A 20,444-nucleotide genomic window follows, 5' to 3' on the forward strand; every position below is an offset into this window, starting at 1 on the left:
TGAGATGTTCACTTTTTCCCAGTTCACTCAGTATTTATCCCAAAAAGCAAATATTAAAGAAAAGTACACAAAATTAACACAAAATTATGTCATGACACCTCAGGTTTATTTTGTTAACCTTAGGTGGGAACCTGAAGCTCATGGTGGAAGCCACTGAACTAAACTACACAATGATGCTTCAGTATTAATCATCTTACAATATTATATCACTGTCAGGAGCCACTTTTCTACACTATGAGTACTTTTACTTTGAATACTTTACATAGATTTAGCTTATAATACTTACTTTTGCTTAAGTAGGAGTTTCAATGCAGGACTGCCAGTTGTATTTTTACATTAATGTACTGTCACCTTACTTAAGTAAATGATGTAAGTACTTCTTCCATCACTGGTTTTGGAAAGTTTGATGTCAGGTGTTATGGTCAATTATAAACTGGTATTTGAAGGATTTACAATATTGCAAGTTTAGCTCTCTCTAAATGATAATGGAGGTATTACTGAGGAGGAGCAGGCAAAGCATCTTATTTTTGTTGACTAATGTCCTTCTCAGGTGCTGGTAAGAGTGTTGATTTAAGGATTCAGTAAAGTACAGTGAAAACATGTGTTTGTTGCAAAGCTATATAAGGAAGGTTGAACGTGAGTCTGTTGCTGTGCAGCTGTCCAGTGTCACTCTCTGACCATGGGAACAAAACAGACTCACATCCATGCAGGTAAGCTGGTCAGGGCTTTTCATTTCATATGGAATGCAGTCTTAGGAAAAATTAATTGAATCCTGAAAGTACTCAACTACTCACTTTCATCAAATGACATAAGGTATGTCTATAGATGCTGATTTTTCTGGTTGTACAATATGTTGGATTTTAGCGCTGCATCATAAAGAAGAACAACAATAACAAGCTTTAAGAGAGAATTATCTCTGATAAATTAAACTAAGGAGCTTACAGACTGCCCTGTACATGCAGCAACACTGACATCATAGGTTTCATTTGTGACAGATTAGATATCATAAATATTGGATCTTCAGTTCAGTCATGAGAATGACATTTTTTGTGAACAAATGGATTTGCAACATACAGAATTATGTTATTATCACATAGCCTTTACAAATGAGGCTTTTACAGGGTCCCACAGATGAACAATTCAAAATCAACTTTAGAAATGGCAGCTGCTGTGTTATTCCTTTACAGAGAGACTCTTTAGAGGTGTTGGAAAGTTTATTTTTTTCTTTTTATCATTTTGGACTTGATAGAGCTTGTCTTAACAGAGGTTTTATGCTGCCACACAGCATAAAATTATTTTAAGAAACATAACGCAAAAATTAGGATTATATAACTTGAAATGAGTTGTCTTCTGATGTGCACAACTCAGGCATGGTTAGTATAACAACTGGCATTGCTCTGAAGTTTTAACTTGCAGGCCAGTGTGATCAGAATGCATAATTAATTAATCATTGAAAAATCAGAGATTTTATTTTAATTTCTTAATCATTTACTGATCTAAAATCCAGATTTTACTGTAAGGTAAGGTAATTGACAAACTGTGATAGTAAAACATTTTTAAGAAGGTATGAACAAAAGGAATGACTCCAATGTGATGCTCATGTCCATGTAGTGCAGCAGGCCAGCTTCCTGCTGAGAGCATCTCTGCTCTTTGCCCTGCTGTGTGGCCCACAGCATGTGGTTTCAGACTCAGATGAGGCAGTCCTGACTGACTGGGACATCTGGAAGAGCAGCCATGGCATAGCCTATGACGAAATGGTGAGAGTGACTCCACATCTGAAAAATAAGCACACAGTAAGTGCCTGTGTGATCTTTCTGATATGTTTTGTGTTATTGTGCAGGACGACATGCAAAGGAGGGTCATCTGGGAGGAGAACAAAAGGATGATTGATGACAATAATCAAGGGTTTTTCATGGGCACGAAGTCATTCACTATGGCCATGAATAAATATGGAGACCTGGTAAGGAGCCGTGTTTCCTCTCCACTGCCTACAATCTCAGCTCAAAGTCACACAAAGCTGTGCTTCAGCTGTATTTTGATTAAATCAAAGCTTTCATTACATTGATAAATTAGTCATAAGTTTATAAAGAAAACCAGCTTTTGACTAAGTTTGGAAAATACCAACATGGTTGAATTTTTTACTCTAACTTATTTTATTGATAAGATAAGATAAGACAATCCTTTATTGATCCCCAAAGGGGAAATTCGAGTGTTGAAGCATCTCAGGACAGAATAAGTAGAAATAAGTAATGAAATATAGGAATAAGCAAATAATATTTATTTTTAATACTAATCCAAATCAATACATTGTAATTCAATACAAAAAAAATCAAAGGTGGCTATTCAGACTAACCATACTACTACTGCAGGTCAGTGATTGTTTTATGAATTACTTGACAAAGCAGGATGCTGTGAGGACTTGCACCTGAAGGAATGGTTGTACATTTTGAGAGATACATACGCTTATTCAAAAGTCAGATCAGAATATTGATTCTTCTCTATCTATCCATTCAAAATAAAATTCCAGCCAGCAGTCATCTAGCTTAGCTTAGCGTAAAGACTGGAAACAAGGGGAAATAGTTAGCTTCAAACAACAAAGATATGAAATGTTCATTTGTGAGTATTAGAGATTTTGGTAAGTGCATTTTGTTACCATTGGGCAGAGCCAAGCCAGCTGTTTCACCATGTTCCTGTGTTTGTGCTAAGCTAAGCTAACAGTACAGATACAGGAGAGGCTAACTAACTTGCCATATTGTACACCAATAATGTCTTTTATTGGGAAACAGTCTTCTTTATGTTCTTCACATGTAGACAAAACAAGAGTACCTGGTCTTGCAAGGTGCCTTGATAGATGTCGGATTTGCCAAGAGAGGAAAGACTGTCTCATCCCGAAGGCTGCGAAACAATGCTAGGAAGTTAGATGCTTGGGTTGTTGACTACAGGAAGATGGGTTATGTCACTGAAGTGAAAGACCAGGTAGGACATCCTAAAGTCACTTTGAATTGCTTTAATTCAAACTGAATCATGACCATCTTCAGATGTATGTTTAAATGTTTTTCACAGGGCTACTGTGGCTCGTGCTGGGCTTTCAGCACTACAGGAGCTATCGAAGGACAAATATATAAAAAGACAGGTCAGCTTATATCTTTGAGTGAACAAAACCTTGTGGACTGCTCCAAATCTTATGGCACCTATGGCTGCAGTGGTGCCTGGATGGCCAATGCCTACGACTATGTGATCAGCAATGGACTGCAGTCAACAAGTACCTACCCATACACCTCTGCGGTGAGGCTCAACTTGCTGGGTCTTCCTCAATTAAAACGGTTCAAACAGTTCATTACTACAGGCTACCATTAACTTTAAGCTCTGTATTTCTGTCAACAGGATACCCAGCCCTGTTACTACGACAGCAGACTTGCAGTTGCCCATATCAGAGACTACAGGTTTATACCCAAAGGAGATGAGCAAGCCTTAGCTGATGCAGTAGCAACTATCGGTCCAATCACAGTGACCATTGATGCAGATCATTCAAGCTTTCTGTTCTACAGCTCAGGTTAATTATGTTAAAATGATCTCTTTTTACAATCATTATGTCATATTTTTTCATGCCACTATGGTCAGTATTTTCATGATAAAATGGAGTCAAATTACTGCATCTATGTGAATTACGTTTCCCATAGTTACAAACCCAGCTCTATGAAGCTTGGAAACATCTTTCAGCTCAGCATTTTTCTTCTTCAGGTTGACATGACTCCAAATGAATGATAATGTTGTTCCAAGTGGCGAAACAATCAATTAATGCAAGTTAAAATTTTCTTAACAGGAATATACAATGAGCCAAACTGTAACCCTAACAATCTGAGTCACGCAGTGCTTCTGGTTGGCTATGGCTCTGAAGGAGGCCAGGATTACTGGATCATCAAGAACAGGTCTGACAAAACAATACATATAGTAAAGCATCATAGGTTGATTTGTCAAACACTACATTTTCTTTTATTCTGTATTGTATATCATCTGTACAAAAGTTTCTTGTGTTTTGTTTGAATAAGCTGTTTTTTCTTTTAGTTGGGGGACCAGTTGGGGTGAAGGTGGCTACATGCGAATCATCCGAGATGGCAGAAATGCTTGTGGCCTTGCGAGCTATGCTTTGTTCCCTATTCTGTGATTCCCATGAAATGTCTCAGCTGAATGCTAATACTAAACTCTCACGCTCAAACCTCATTCATTGTTTTTAAAGTGCTCCAGTTATCCTTATTTTCTGAACCTTCTGCTGAACCTTTCTGATACTGTAGATAATGTTTTGTTTAAAAACATAAGTCTTTTACAGTGAAAATATTGCTTCTCTCAGGGACATTGTACTGTGTGTACAACCTCTAGCCAGTCTCTGTGGCTAGAAATTCAGTTAGTGGCCCAAAAATTTTATTAATTGGCAAACTCACAAAATATGAATATTTAAAAGTGGGAATCTTTATATCTCAATATCAATGAGACTATGTAACTTTGGATACAGGTTAATATACTATAATACTAGATAATATAGATAACAAATATAAGACTTGCTCCAACCTTTTTGGTCTGGTATGGAATGCGGCTTATGGTGGCTAATTTTGATAGTGTGTGCAAACTTACTGTAGCCTAGGGTAGACCTATAACAGACAATGCTGAGTGAATTAGCTGACTTTGTGACTCGACTCTATATGTGATACTGTTACAGCAGTTTCTCATTGTAGCTAAATGCTGACGAAATTCAACACCAAAATTACACAGTGAAATCAGTTATTCCAATGGAGTCATCGCATTGCTAGACTTTATAGTGGAGATGTAGCAAATCTGTGCAAATTTTTTATTTCATTTTGATAAATTTTAATCTGAGTTGTGTAGTTAGCCAGTAGGTAGCATTCTTGACATTGCTGGAGAGTCTAAGCACCAGTGCGCAACTTTCATAGGAATGACTGAAGGCGTAAACCTCTGATACTTGACAAAACAGAAGCTGTTGCTCATTAGCTCAGCTGTGTTACACCAGCTGTTACACTGGTCCAGTGTTGCCAAGTCTTTTCCAGTGAGTAGCTAGCTTGCTCCTGAAGTTGTTAATAGTTGTCAGATGACATTATATGCTTATTTGCATATTGACAGTGTCATCACCCAACAATTTAATAGTTGTGTCAGCTATATAAAATGTAGACAGAGAAATCTTTAGCCAAATTATCACAAAAAACACATAACAGGCTCAAGGAGAAATATATATATATTTTTTAATGCTTACAATTTATTTAGAAGTAAAGTCACTAAGAGGGTCTGAAAAGCTTCTGAATCCAGCAGGAAAGTTGTCAACACTGAGCTGGTCCTCAAAAGATCACAGTTTGCTGAAAGTAGTGAGGAGTTTGGTACAAATATATCACAATGTGTGGTCTTTTTCTCCTCTTCAGTAACATTACTGATGAAACGATGAACAGTCGTGGGAAAAAATGACAAAGGGGGCTAAACGGCATCACAGAGAAAACTGAAAGAGCTTCTAGAACCAAATATTTCCTGTGACAAGGGGATGCTGCATCATTCTTTGTTGTGACCAGGCCTTAACTTAAAGAAAAGAATTTCCCCTTGGGGATAAATAAAGGAATTCTGATTCTGATAACTGTAACTTGTTCCACAAGTTACATAGTCTTACTATAACAATGAGTAATAATTATTTATCACCATTTTGTAGACAAAACCTGCTAGTTAATTGTTTTTAATTGCAATATATTTCAGACCGCAAAAGGTTTTTGTTGCAATAACACTGTTGTTTGTAGAAACTGAAGTGACATATTGAGTGCTGGAGGGATGAATGCGGTGGGGAACAGCCTGGAGCCAGGATTCAACATCAATCTGTCTGAGACAGAAGAAAATAAAATGATGTTTTGTATTTTCAATGCAAATACATGTTTCAGTTTTGTTTCCTGTGGCATATCCTTGCATATTTTTCTACCAATATAAACAATACTTTGTCAGTTACCTACTAGATCAGCTGAAGTACCATTTTCTTCTGAGTCTATTTGTCACTGTCTTTTGCATTGTTCAACACAGTTCACAAACCTGCTCCAAGTTCAACCATACCTTGTAATAGTAAAGTTGCTCAGAGGGTCTGAAAAATCGACCACACCTCACTGAACCTTGAGCCGATATGCACTGTGCACTCATTCACACTTACTGTTTCTTTCTGTCCAGCTTTTTTTCATGTCTCAAATAAAAAGCTCCAAGGTTCATCTGTGAGGAGGAGGAGCTCTCTGACAGAAAGAGAGAGAGAGGAAGAGAGAGAGAGAGAGAGAGAGAGAGAGGAAGAGAGAGGTGTTTTCACTGCTCAACTCTCGTGGCTTTCCGAATAGTTTATAATGCAGTGGAATAAATCTTTGCTTTGCAGTGTAGTGTTTTTGTTTTTTCTTTGCTTTTGTCCACTTTGTACTTCTACTGAGAAACATTCAAGGTGTCGCTCTGACACACACACTCAAATCCATCATAAGACACATAACACAAAAAAGTTTTGTGATCCTTCCTTCAGCAACCAGACAGCACATGCTACCACTCAGGTATGGCAACTCTTTCTGTTGCATATTACAGTTTTTCTGTATTTGTTCTGCAGTTTTTGTCAGTGAGGAGATTACAGGACTTGTGTGGTGTCAAAGGTTAAAGAATTGTTCTGACTCCTTAAAAGTTAAAAATTGTTTTCTTCTGATGTGAGTGTGATAGGCCACTATCACTATCAGATATCTCCCAAGGAATAAAGAATTTTCAATTAATTTCATGGCATCTTAATCTCAGTCCTAGATATTCAAAACCCTCGTCAGGGTACAGTGTTCTTGTACCTTTCCATTTCCAAGACTCGCTCTCTCCAGTGTGCATATCACCATGTGCGTTTCTCTCTGTCTCCGTATCGCACCCTGATTTACAGCTCAGACCAGTAGAGCCTCAGTGGACGGATGTTCTCAGTGACAAATTCCTCTGATAGTGTATGTGATTAGTTAAATGTTAAATTCACATGTTCATTTCATTTGATAGGTTTCTCCTAAGCAGGTCAGTTGTGTTGAGAGTGTTATCTTGTGTTAATTGTACCAGAGCTGACTGGTTAGCTTTCTGTGTCTATACAGAAGTGCATCTCTGGCTTCTACAGAGAGCAGACTGGACCACACAGGGGTCAGTGTGTGCCATGTAGCTGCAATGGACTCTCCAATGAGTGTAATGAGCATACAGGGAACTGTATGGTTGGTTTACACACACACACACGCGCACACACACACACACACAATTACTATGTTCAATTGATGATCCAAACCACACTTAAAGGCTGACACATGTGTTGGTCAGCCAAGGCACAAAACATGTTGTTCAAGCTGTGTTTCATCTAATCTCACCTCCAGGACTGTCAGTTCAACACCACCGGGGACCACTGTGAACAGTGTAAAGAGGGTTACTATGGAAACGCAGCAGACCGGACCTGTCATGCCTGTCCATGCCCCTCTACAAGGAACAAGTTGGTATTTTTCTTTTCCAATTAAACCAAACTAAAATGATTTCTTGCCCCACATCAGTATGAAAATCTTTCTCTTTCTCTGTACAGTTTTGCTTTGGCCTGTCTGGACATTGGCTCAGGAGTGGTTGAATGTTTGTGTAAACGAGGTTACAGTGGAGCCAGATGTGAAAGGTGGCACAAAACCAAAGCATCATTTACATTTCAGCATTACTATCAGTGCACCAAAATGTTGCTCACCAATCCCATGTCTGTTGCTCAATGCAAAACATATCACTTATGATGTTTTGGCATGTGGGTCAGATGCCAAAAATATTATAGGTTAAGAGCAGAGCAACCTTTGCCTTAATTTTTTTCTTCTCTTTAAGATGTGCATTTGGTTACTATGGTAATCCAATAGTGGATGGAGGCAGCTGCAAGCCCTGCAGTTGTGAGGGCAGCACCTTGAACATTTGTGATTCTCTGACCGGAGGTGAATATACATTTTCACACAATATACACACAGATAAAGGTTAAGGAGAAATAGCTTTCGGGTAAATAGAGTCATATGTTTATCACTAATCAAGACTCATATTATTTTGAAGGGTTGGGCAGTTTAATATTGGACTTCCATGTAGTTGGAGGACTCACAAGAGACAGATTTTAAAAAGAATGGCCACAAGTAAGGTTGCAGATGACTTTTGGTCCCTAGTATGAGTCAAGCTCCAAAAACACTTTAGTCTTTCTTTTAGTTTTTTGTTGGATGTGGTCAGCTTGATAAACAAGCCTGAGTGGGGAAAATAACCCCTGATGGAGCTGGGGCTATTTTCTCAAACCTTAGAGCCACAGAAGACATTAACTATTTTCACAGACTGAGTAGTACTGCCCATCATGACCACTAAACTGGCCTTAATGTGATGAGATTCCCTTTAATATCCTTTCCTTTTAATAGATTGCATCAAATCTGGTGACAACAGCTGTGGTGATCACTGCCAAGGTGAGTTTGTGTTCACACAAAGAGTTATAGAAAAACAACAACAACAAAAATAAACGAAAAAACTAGTAGAACTAATATTTTGTGTTTAATCCTTTCCTTGTATTTACTAACAGAATGTGACAGCTGTACGCTTGCCTTACTGGTTGACTTGGAGAAGATGAACAAAGTCTTGGCTCAGCAGAAGCAGAACATCACTAATGGCCCTGGTTCACTCCCCAGGCTGAATCACCTGCAGGCTAACATCTCTGCAACCAAGGTACAGGTCATGCAGGTTCCTGTCTGTCGGGGTGTAGCTGTCCTTTAAAACATTTTCTATCGCAAAGAGTTTGCTGAATGGGAGAGATCTCAATTTCTGTTATATTTGTTTGACACAAGTTCATGTTCAGAGTACTTTTTACCCACTACTTTTTTACTTTTGCAGTTTTTGGTTGGGAGCCACATCTCTGCTGTGACACATCTGGAGCCAGAGGTGGAACAGCTGGAAGCAAATGTGGATGTTGTTGGAGAAGACTTTAGTCAACTGATTGATGAGGTACCTGGAGTGAATTTTCCTCAGTTAATCAAAATGAAACTCAGTTGGGAATTCAGGAGTATAATTCAGTTTTACTAAATTTTAAATGTGAAATATTGCTTGAATACTGCAGGAGGTATTTTTTTAATAAACAGATTACATCACATACAACAGGAAGCGATGACCTACTGAGTATTATGAAACTCTCTTGTTTTTACTGCTGAGTGTAAACAATGAATGTACATAAATGGCTCTGAAAATCCAAGAAACATTGATACAGTTTTTGAATTATGATTAACTATCCAGGCATTTAAAACCGTGTCAGCTCCAGAGGTGGTCTTGGAGAACATGAATAGAACAAAGTTAAAAGCAGAGAATCTCATCTGTGAAGCTGAAGCTCTCCTCACAGTAGTACAAGGTATACCAGTTAAAAATTACTATATTGTATGTGTTATCAATGTGGTGACATTACAGCACTGTCCTGCAGGCAGGCAATAAGAGATTTAATGAAAGCTGTGCCGATTATTATAATAAAACAATACATAAAAACATATTATTAAGTAAGTAAGTGTTCATAATTTTAATCATTTCTGTTTAGTAATGTCAGATTGGGTCAAAAGTAGCATACCATGCCTCTCCTCTCCAAGATCTCATGGCACTTGTTAAGAAAACTGTATGCTTGCTTAAATCCAAGTGAGTCTTACCCACAGACTATCATTCACAGTATTGTCTCTGTCATTGTGGTTTGTCAGATCTAATAAGGCAGTTAACTGAAGTGAAACATGGAGAGTCAGAGACTCTTTCTGAAAACAAGAAATCCAGGATGATTGAAGAGGCTCAGCGCATCGTGCAGGAAATGAGAGAGAGAGGCTGCACTGCTCACAGAGACAAAGCTGGCAGAGCGCAAGAGGAGGCACATACATGTGAGATTTTATCTATTCTGGCAAAGAGATTATGTTCAGTTTATGGATAAAATGCAGTGCGGTGGCATGTTACTCAGATGTTTGGCTCCTCACTATGACATGAACTGCATTCACTTCACAATGATGTGAAGTAGGAGGTGCCTCATGGAGGGCAGGTCTGTTTCAACAATCCACAGCTCTCCAGCTTTTGAAGCTGAAACCACCACTGCACTAAGTTTGATGAACAGCAACAAAAAGAGATTTGTGATCACTGGCACTTCTGGAAAATAACAGTAATTTGAAAAAAACAAAAAAACCTTTGATTTGAACTCCCAGGTTTGGCTTGGCATTTTAGAAAATGCGTGTATTCACCTTTTTTTTTGAGAGAGGGAAACTTTAGGAGATCGACAATACTCCCACCTCCCTGCTTCTTCACACTTCATAACAAATGATCAAGTTAGCTGTGCTTCAAGTTAGCTACATAGATATATTTATGATAGTTAAGTGTGAACCAGTCACATAAAGTCATTGTGACTTGAACATTTGTTAACGGTGAGCAACAGGAATTCTTGACACCTTCCTTCCTGCATTAAATCATCATGAGTCATGCATTAGATAAGTAAGTACTTACTGCTACTAGATTATCTTAGCTGACAACAAAGACTATAGAAACAGGGGAAACGGACAACAAGACACACCCACTAATACCTGTAAAGGTAGCTGACACACCTTATCTCATTTGTTTAATTAGCTAAACACAGACATAAAAACAACATGTTGTAATGGGGAAGACTCTTTCTTGGCACAGTGACTTCCTGAAGTCTTCTTGTCACCGTGAAGTGTTAAACAGTGAACTTTAGAGGTGCTGGTAGCACTTTGACACAGCCAGGATAGTTGTTTCTTTGATGCTAAGGTGAGCTAACTGGCTGCTAGCTGTAGTCGCAAACTGTTGCTCCTTTAAGAATAAACTTTATTGTTTCGATGAACAAAAGACATAACAGTTAATCTAAATTAATGAAAGACAACACGTGAGGACAACAATGACCAATAAATATGATGAACAACCCTAAAGAAGAATATGAATGAGATGATGTATATTGCCTCGACATATAAGATTTCTAGTCTGTGTATTCTCCTCAGTGTTGGACATTATCAGGAACATGACAGATTTTCTTCTGAGGGAAGTGACTGAGCTGCTGTCAGATACAGAGGATACAGTGAACAAGACACAGGGCCTCAACCTGAAGAGTTGTACTATGCTACAACACCTGGAGGTGACGTGAAACACAGCTGGCATCACTCATATCAAACATTTCTCATGTATAATAGGACATTCTATTGTGTCATACTGATGTTTTCATGTTTTTTTTGTTCATTATTTGTCAGCATCTTCACACTCAGCTGGAGAGAGAACAAAGTACCCTCCTTCCCATGACAGAAATGACTAAAGTGCTGCTTAAGAATATTACAGACATCTTTTTAATGCTTGAAGAGATTAAAAAAGTAAGCTGGTGTCTTTTACCACTGTAATTCCACTCAAGTTTTGGAGTGTGCAAACATTGTGTTATTATTGTGTGTAAATTGCAGGAATTTGAGAATGATTCAGCTCAGCTAGATGGCGGTAAGCTGCAACTTGCAAAGAAGTTAAACAGCATCTTCCTTATTAAAGCAAAGGTGGATATTGTGACCAGGGCTGAGAAGCATGCAGAGGAGCTTAACAGAGTGGCAGCAGAGTTTCAACAGTAAGTGTGAAGCAGAGGAAATAAAGAAAGTGGATAGGTATTACTTTGATTGACACTGAGGACAGCTGTGTTGATGTCGACATTAATACACCATGTTATATGTTACTGCAGAGTTCTTAATTATGCTACCAACAGTAATGACCTGCTCATTGGCGTGGATATAGGAGCTAATGACAACATCAGAAATTTAATAGAAAAGGCAGAGATGGCAGCAAATCAGTCCTGGGAGGCTGTTGCACAAGCCTTAAAGGTAACTTTGTGTCCTGTTTTTAGTAATACTTAGTGGAATACCTAATTGAGTGTTTAGTAATGTTAATGCTTATCAAAAATATTGATTTTGTCATAATGAATCAGAATGTGAAGGAGGGAGGTCTGGCCAACAAAGCTAAAGGACTCAATGATGATTCAACTGATCTACGGACAGAAGCCAGTGAGACTCAGGGCGACCTGAAATGTGCGTAAACAGCATCATTTGTCAGTCAGATCCATTGCTGTATTTCCTCAAACAGTGACCAGGACCTCACCTGCAGAAGGTACCAAGCCTTTATTTGAAATAGGCTTGTATCAGAGGCAGGCTTTAACTTCTAATTCCATTTGCTTGTATATTTGTCATATTTTGGTATGAAGCCCCATTTTGACCCGCTCCTGTTTGCTTTGTTAACGTTACTACATTATGAAGTTAATACAAATTGAGCACTTCCTGCATCCATTTTTAATTAAAAGTTCGCTAGCATTTCAGTGGACAGAAACCCTTTGTTTGCAGGGTTCCCATGTGGCACTTGAAATGTTGCTACTGCCATCTTGTGGCACTTGTACATTAACCTACTACAAAATACAATTTGGCAGAGATAATAACATAAACATTCCCAAAGCAACTGGTATTGGACAATAATACCACTGTTTTTTACCCAGCCATTATTTGGGACTGGCCTTTATTTGAGGAAATACAATATTTTAATTTTGAGTGCACAAATGTGAAAAGCGTTAAAATTTCTTTTGAACAGTCCTGTCACATACATTGAATGTCCACAAAGATCATGTGATTAAGAAAAACGATAAAGGAGACTCACTGGGAATTGACATCTCAACCACCATTGATGACATCAGAAAGATCAAAAATGGTTGGTGGATCACTTAAACTTTAAACTTTAAACTGAGGAGGCATGAAATAACAGAATATACACTGACGCAATCACAGTACATCATAGTGTCTTTTTGATTTCAGATGACATAGAGGTCCTGATAGAGTCTGCAAAAACAGCTTCCTTGGCCTCTAACTCCACAGTCACTGATACAACAGAAAGACTGAGGAATATCAGCCAGAAAGTGGAGGCAATAACTTTATCCAACGTCAGTGTGAATATAGACAATATGCTGATTGATGCAGGCCAGGCATGTGAGTATTAATGGTAGAAAACACTCACCTTCAAGTATAACACTTTCTTCTATTTCTAGACTTATCATATTCAATGGATGTCATCTTGCAGGTGGAATTTAATCATGCAATAGTTTGATTAGTTATATTTGTTTTTGGTCTCTGTTTTAGTGAAGAACTTGAACAGAACCATTTCTGCTTTGAAAGACAAGGTCACACAAGTAGAGGCTCTCAGTGGGAAGGTGTCTCCTAATGCCAACATAACGGAAAGTATCAGGAAGATCAAAGATGTGATTAAGGAGACAAGAACCTATGTTAATAGGGTAAGTGTTCATTTAAACCTTGACCTTTCCATCTTTAATGTTAACAGTGGATTAAATACTGCTTCTACTGTATGTGAACTGTATCAGTGATTGACTTGCAGAGAACTGGCCTATCGACTAACTGTAGTTCCTCCAGCTTCAAAACATAAAAGCATCATTCAACGTATCATTTTGCTTTATCAGCCTACAACTTTACTGTTTGGTTGAATCTCACAGCCCTCATGCTGTTTTCAGTTGCTGCAGACAGCAAAAAAGCTCAGAAAAATCTATGTTAATGAGTAGCTCATTAACATAGTGTAGCATTTAGCTGCATAAGAGGCAGATATTTCGCTCAGGAGCTGGAGGCTGAAAAAGACTTACATTTACCTCATGTCTCATACACACACACACAATTTCATATGAACACTAATGTTGCTCCAAATCTGCTGGATGTAGAAAAAAGAATATTTAAGTTTGCCTGATCAACTTAAGAGATTATATCAGCTCTAATAAAAATCAGTTATTGCAGGTTTAACAAAGACAGTAAAACATCTTTTCCAGGAATCCATATTTACACCAACACTTTCTACCCTGGTTGATTTTCTCCCAGCTCTCAGTTGCCACCACTTTCAATGGGAAGGGTCATGTGGAGCTTCATCCCCCAAAAAACCTTGAAGAGATAAAAGCGTTTACAGCTGTGGATCTGCTTATCAATCGGCACCAAAACAATCCTTCCAAGGCTGACTACATACGTAAACGACGGCAGGACAAACGCAGAGATGCCAGCTTCTTTGTTTTCTACCTGGGCAACAAGAATGTGAGTAGGCCTCCTTCCTGTCATACAGACAGATGAGTGATTTTGTGATCTGAATGACAGATATGTACTATTTTTATCTGTTTGTCATTTTCAGGCTTCTGGAGACTACATTGGGATGGCTATCAGAGACAAAGTGTTGATTTGTGTTTACAAGTTGGGTGGAGTTGTCCATCAGGTGGAAACAAGCCAAATAACAGCAGTTACTAGTGTAAACTCCTCAGACTTTGACAGGGTTGTCTTCCACAGGTATTCCATACAGATGTTCCTACAGATGTTTCGTTAGGGACCTTTTGCTCCACCAGTAAGTGTAATAACAGGTTGCATCTGTGTCAACATTTTCTGCAGAGTTTATCAAGATGCTGAAGTTAACATCACACATAGCTTCACATCACAGAGGCCTGTCAGTCTCCCTCCTAAACATAACCTCCCAAACACGCTGAGCGGCATCCTCAACCTTGATCCAGACAGCATTGCTTTCTACGTGGGTGGCTATCCTGCGGACTTTGCGGTAAGCAGTCACTGTCATTATCTCATTATAAATTTATTTAATTTCCACACTGGTAGAAAGAGGAGGAAAAAAGACTACTATCAGGTTTTTATTGATTTGAATTGGCATACACTGGAAATGGAAAAGTCTCAAGTACAACTTACTTATCAAAAGTTCAAACTCTAACCCATTTAACAAACCTGCTCTTTGACCAAGTGTGTCCTATGACCGTGGGCAAGATTAAATACATACGTTAAGCAATGAAAAAAACTGACCAGTTTGAAGAGTCACAAATGAACTACAGCTCTGAACAATCACTAACCTACTGCTGAAGAAAATACGATCACTTATGAAAATATGCTGAGTGAACTAATCTGCCATCGACATGCTGGCTGTTTTCAATCTTTGCTTTTGATTCTTTCAGCCTCCGGTGGAATTGCATTACCCTAAATTCAGAGGAACAATGAAACTCTCCTACATAAATGAGAGTCCTGTTTGTCTTTTCAACTACAAGCGTGCTGTGAATATGGATGCAAAGCAGCCTGTTGTTAAGTAAGCATTAAAAATTTACCTTGTTTACAGGTTATTGTGGTTAGAATGGCTGGAAATTATCAAAAAAATACTAAATTATCCATTTTTTATTTTTTTTCCAGGATTCCCAGGTCAGGGGTGTCTGATTATTATGAGGGAACAGGTTACCGCATGGCATTAATAAAAGATCCAGACATGATGAAGAGAAGGCAGTTCAAGTTTCACACAAACAGCCGAGAGACAAACGCCTTGTTATTCTACATTGGCAATGAAGTATGATGTTTTTGATCGCGTTGAACAGATTTGCAGAAGCGTCAGTCAAACGTTTTACAGACAGCATGTGTCTAAACAGTATAAATTTTGTGTTTTATCCATTACAGGAGTCTTTTTTCTCTGTGTTTTTGGAGAAAGGCTTCCTGGTGCTTCAAGGAAAACAAATGGGTCGAGAAGTGAGACAGCAGAGTGCTGAAAAAGTGTCTCTATTTGTAAGATGATCTAAAATAAGAAACCTTACTAAATGAATTTGTGCAAGCTTTCTGAATTCATGTGTTTTTTTTTGTCAATTTATAAACTGTTCTACTAAAATTATGTGTCCTGTCTCAGGACAGACACTTTGCAATCCTTATTTCAGGCACTTTTCTTGTGCACTATGGACCAAAGCAGATCTCCACAGATCACAATCAAACAATCTACACAAGTTATTACATCGGGGGTCTGCCAGCACCGCTCAGACAGAGGTAACAAAACAGATAAAAGCAGCATTCACAGCCTTAGCTCATCAGATTAGCCTTTTGTGCTGTTTTCTGTCTACTTACACCTTTGAATCTCAGACACAACATCACAGCTCCACCGCTGAGAGGATGTGTGGATCACCTGACAGCAGATGCTGAGATTGTTCATTACAACAAGACCATTGGTGTCAGCGATGGATGTCCACTCTCACTACTGGTACTGGAGCCCAAAAGAGATGAGTAGATACCAGGCTGCTCTAAGTTTCATACATATGACTGAACATTACCCTAAAATACCTATCACTCACGTCATCAATATTTTGAGAAAAATATTTCCATGACACTGTGTAACTTGTTACAGACAGCCTGCATTGCTGACAATATGATTCTGAAACCCTCCTGTGTGTATTAGAAGGAGGAAATTTGAGTTAGCTATTATTTACACCTTTCACTTGTAAAAAGATCAAGGATGTCTTTGTTATACCCAAGGGACAACTTGTAGTACAGACAACAGCACACACACAACCTCAGCAGGACACATATACAAGTTAAAACACATTAAAATGATTGCATAGAAATGTAAAATCACAGTGAAAAGTAAAAATAATAAAATTCTCCGGGGTCACCATGGAGCAATGTGTAATTTCTTCTGCGAAAAGTCAGGAAAAAGAGACTTTGGATATGATTCTAATATCAGTGTGTTTCTGGCTTGTGTAGGGTGTTCATTCAGCTACGTTGTATTCTACTCTGTTTGTTGATTCCCTGTTTGCCTGGGATGAAAAGCCTCTCAGAGTCTCTCTGGGCTTCAGGAGCACAAACAGAAATGGTACTCTTCTGAGGAGCAGCTCTCAGGTAAACCCTGCAAGTCTCACATCCAGCTTTAAGAGAGCATCAAAGGCTAAACATCAAGATGACTCAGTACTCTCTGATGTTCTGCAGGACTCCACCTCTGTGCATGAGCTGAAGTTGTCCCTGCATGATGGCTATGCAGTATTTAACAGTGATAATTACACCTTGAGGTCAGAGAGAAGGTACAGTGATGGAAGCTGGCACTACTTGTCTGCAGTAAGCAGGCCTACAGGGTAAGATATGTCCCTCTGTTGTTTACAGTTATACCTTTGTCCCATTTAAAATTTAAAACCAAGATGTCACTGAAGCTGCTGTGATTTTCTCAGGTTAGAGCTCAGCATTGATAATGTGAAGGTAACCGAGGAACAAATGCCCCATAGCAGGCCAGTGGATCAAAATTTGCAAGGAGGGAAATTCACAGGCTGTATTGCTAATCTTTATACAAGGAGGTTTGTAAATATTTTTGTAAACTTTTTAAATGCCATAGCTGTTCTCATAGGGATGATGATTTGTCCATTTCTCCTACAATGGTTAATAAAAATCTCATCTGACACAGGCCTGAGAAGATTTTCATACCTGTCGACCTCAGCTTGTTTTCACTAAAGGAAAATGTAGTCATTGGCCAGTGCAGTCTTCTACCCCCAACACACACTGAGGTTTTACCAGCACCTGTACTGAAACGACCCCAGAAACACAAACCCGTGAGTGCAGCAAGCCATTATTTCTCCAGCACAACAACAATAATAATAATAATAATAATGTGCTTGTTGGTTTTATAACGAGAAAGTGATGCAGGTTATTTTTCTGCTGTGTGTCAGATTCAGGTTCCAGCAGGTAGCCAATGCAGGAACCAGCAAGCACAACATGGTGAATACCAGCTGCTTGAGGAGCACAGCTGGCTTAGTTACACCCTGCCACAAGAAGACCTTAATTACAGGTAATGGTGGTTTGTACATAATACATCTTGTTTTTTCCTGAAGATATGAAAAATTGACAGTTCTCTTTAGAGACATTATCATTATGGTTTGACATCCTGTACAGGATGTTGTCTATTGAAAGTGTAATTCTGTATTTTTACATTTCATTCATGTAAGTATTCATCTATCTATCCATTCATTCATCCACGTGAACAGTAAAGTAGAATTCACTGTTGTACTTCTCTTGTGTCTCAGGCCACACTTCTCTCTTGACATCAAGACCAAGTCGTCCAAAGGGTTGATCCTCCATGTAGCAGGGAGAGGAGCCGTCCCCTTGCTGGCTCTGTACTTGGCCAATGGCAAGATTAAGATGTCACTTGGGCAAAACAGAACCATCCAGCACAAGCAGAAGAGCAACGATGGGAACTGGCACAGAGTAATTGATGATTTTCTAAGCCTCGCCCATCCAGTTACTGTTGCTATGACAGCCAAGCTTTTTTGTCCCAGCACAACACATGGGGTTTGCAGTGAAAATGGTGGCAAATTTACCTCTTAAAATTAACAATAATTTGGGATCTTTAATTACCCACAGTAAGCTGTTTTTTACATCTCATCTGTGGATTTTGGCAGCTGAATTGACGTCTCTCACAGATTATATCAGCTACAGCTAGCTAAACTGAGCTGGTTGAAAAATGTCTCCCCCTGAGTTTTCAAATGTTCCCAAATTATTTATTTATTCAAATTATTTTGTTCGTAATGTCACTTAGACTTAAGACACTTGGATCTCAGCCTGAGGGTGATCCACCAAAGCATTTCCAAGACTGATGCTTAGTATGAATCATATACACACTAACATAAGTAAACATAGGTCGCAGGTTTAAATGTATCAGAATTCTTCTTTCACATGTAGTGACAGCCTAAGCTTGACAGACCTTTCTACCTATGGTTGGTAAACTAATTTGTATTCAGAGGCAAGACTTACAAATGGTCAATAACAGTACATTTCCATGCCTATGACACATACAGTTGCATTACACAAACGTTACAATATCATTTCAGTCTCCTGTCGATCACAGAGACAGTAACCTATAATCTGTTTAGATGAAAGTCTTTAAGTAGACAACTACCTGTGTGACAGGTTGTCCCTCTGTGACAGGTTGAGTTCAGTGTGGAGAAAAGCACTTTTCATCTGCTGGTTGATGGAGTCCGTGTGACTGATGGACATCTGCCAAACAATGAGGGATCATCTCTAGACCTGCACAACCCGGTGTATCTGGGAGCTGATCCGATAAGCACAAACACAAAAGTCTTCATCACAATTCACTCATTGACTACTTATTCACCAACTATGCCAAATATTTTTCCCACATTTGTTTGTATTAACCCCTTTCTCTTTTCTCATCCTCCCACAGGGACACAATGTTCCTGTGAATAGCGTGATTGGATGTATACGGGATTTCAAAATGAATGAGCAGGTTACTGGGGAACCGGAGGCAAACCACAAAATTTTACCCTGCTTTGATAAACTCACAGAGAGGGGGACGTACTTTGGTGGTGGTTACATCATGTTAGGTTTGACTAATTTCATAGATCCTGATACAGTGTTTATCCCTGTTGTCTGTTTATGAGTGCAGGATAGAAAACAAACACTGACCTCAAATCTAAAGAGGAATGTCTCTGTTCTAGATGAGTACTTCCCCTTTGGCTCCCAGTTTGTGTTGTCCTTTGAGCTGCGCCCTCAGTACCTAACAGGTCTTCTCTTCCATGTTCAAAGTCACAAGACCAGCCTTAATGTGTTCTTAAAGGAAACCAAGGTAATTTTAATTTAATTCTGAAGGAACAATGACAGTTGGTCAGACAGCAGTTCAGAAAAAGCTGTATCAATTGAGCAAACCTTTATGTGTACTGACTGTAACCTTTTACCAGCTGGGTGTCAAAGTGAATGATGGCCACCGTGCTGTCAGTGTTTCAGTGACTCCACGTGAAAGCCTCTGCGATGGGAAATTTCACATCGTCACAGGTACGAGTTCTCATGGTGACATTTCACAAACTTGATAATATATGAAGAGCTCTAAATTTTATATTCTCATTTTATCATCATCCAGTGTCCAAACAACGTGAAGTTCTCAAACTAGTGATGGACTCCATGTCCGAGCAGAAAGCTGTCCCCCTTTCATCTACTTCGTATTCAACAACACTGGATACACTTTACATTGGAGGTAAATCCATCAAATATTTCACAAAGTATCTTTTAAAAAGTCAATATTCTTTTTTTCTACCATTGTACGTTCTGTTTTGAATCTGTGTCAAACACACAAAACAAAAAAATCCAAATCAAAAAAGAAATAAAGAAAAGAAAAAGCATACATCCACTGTGAGAGTGCACGTGAGAATCTTCCATTTCTACTTTTTCTTTTCTCCATTTAGGGACAACAAAGCAGAGCCAAGTCTCTGTGACCTCACCATTTGTGGGCTGCTTGCGAAATGTGAAGCTTAATGGAAGGTCTGTTCCATTGGAGACAGGATCCAGGGTGGTTGGCCCTGTGAGCATCAATAGGTGCCCTGCAGACTAAGGACATTTAATTAATGCATAACACCAACTTCTTTAATGCTGCAGACCTTTTGGCATCATTACAAAGTTACATTGTGCAGACATCCTTTGTTCAAACCATCTGCAATTCTATTTGCTAAGCCCAGCCCTGCTTACCTAATGCTGCTCTGCCTGTAAGCTTTCCATTTTAGCACAGCTCATAAGGGGACAGATTTACCAAAAGCCTTGGACAAAAAGGCTTGTCATTTCTTT

The 20,444-nt window shown here is 38.8% G+C and overlaps 3 protein-coding genes across 3 annotated transcripts; all 3 read left to right on the forward strand.

Moving 5' to 3' along the window:
* The first annotated feature begins 605 nt into the window (after positions 1–605).
* On the forward strand, positions 606–7,725 carry cts12 (cathepsin 12). Its single transcript, XM_046392711.1, has 10 exons — positions 606–710; positions 1,612–1,757; positions 1,841–1,960; positions 2,812–2,976; positions 3,064–3,285; positions 3,385–3,553; positions 3,824–3,929; positions 4,066–6,563; positions 7,122–7,504; positions 7,592–7,725. Exons 1-8 carry the CDS (start codon positions 680–682, stop codon positions 4,163–4,165), a joined length of 1,059 nt encoding a protein of 352 aa, XP_046248667.1. The 5' UTR covers positions 606–679; the 3' UTR covers positions 4,166–6,563; positions 7,122–7,504; positions 7,592–7,725.
* A 427-nt stretch (positions 7,726–8,152) lies between these two features.
* On the forward strand, positions 8,153–14,841 carry LOC124060712 (laminin subunit alpha-3-like). The gene is made up of 18 exons (XM_046391968.1): positions 8,153–8,162; positions 8,433–8,477; positions 8,591–8,733; positions 8,899–9,009; positions 9,295–9,406; positions 9,741–9,911; positions 11,031–11,164; positions 11,277–11,393; positions 11,478–11,632; positions 11,744–11,882; positions 11,987–12,086; positions 12,637–12,753; positions 12,858–13,028; positions 13,179–13,330; positions 13,920–14,126; positions 14,221–14,372; positions 14,472–14,634; positions 14,830–14,841. The coding sequence occupies exons 1-18, from the start codon at positions 8,153–8,155 to the stop codon at positions 14,839–14,841; spliced, it is 2,211 nt and encodes a 736-aa protein (XP_046247924.1).
* Positions 14,842–15,036: 195 nt separating this feature from the next.
* LOC124061133 (laminin subunit alpha-3-like) lies at positions 15,037–20,232 on the forward strand. Its single transcript, XM_046392698.1, has 17 exons — positions 15,037–15,165; positions 15,267–15,417; positions 15,525–15,629; positions 15,748–15,881; positions 15,975–16,092; positions 16,593–16,727; positions 16,815–16,957; positions 17,051–17,173; positions 17,281–17,425; positions 17,543–17,661; positions 17,897–18,077; positions 18,798–18,947; positions 19,054–19,213; positions 19,328–19,455; positions 19,568–19,661; positions 19,747–19,860; positions 20,069–20,232. Exons 1-17 carry the CDS (start codon positions 15,077–15,079, stop codon positions 20,212–20,214), a joined length of 2,235 nt encoding a protein of 744 aa, XP_046248654.1. The 5' UTR covers positions 15,037–15,076; the 3' UTR covers positions 20,215–20,232.
* The last annotated feature ends 212 nt before the right edge of the window (positions 20,233–20,444 follow it).

Source organism: Scatophagus argus, chromosome 6 (genome assembly GCF_020382885.2).
Source record: "Scatophagus argus isolate fScaArg1 chromosome 6, fScaArg1.pri, whole genome shotgun sequence".
In the NCBI taxonomy this organism is placed as follows: domain Eukaryota; kingdom Metazoa; phylum Chordata; class Actinopteri; family Scatophagidae; genus Scatophagus; species Scatophagus argus.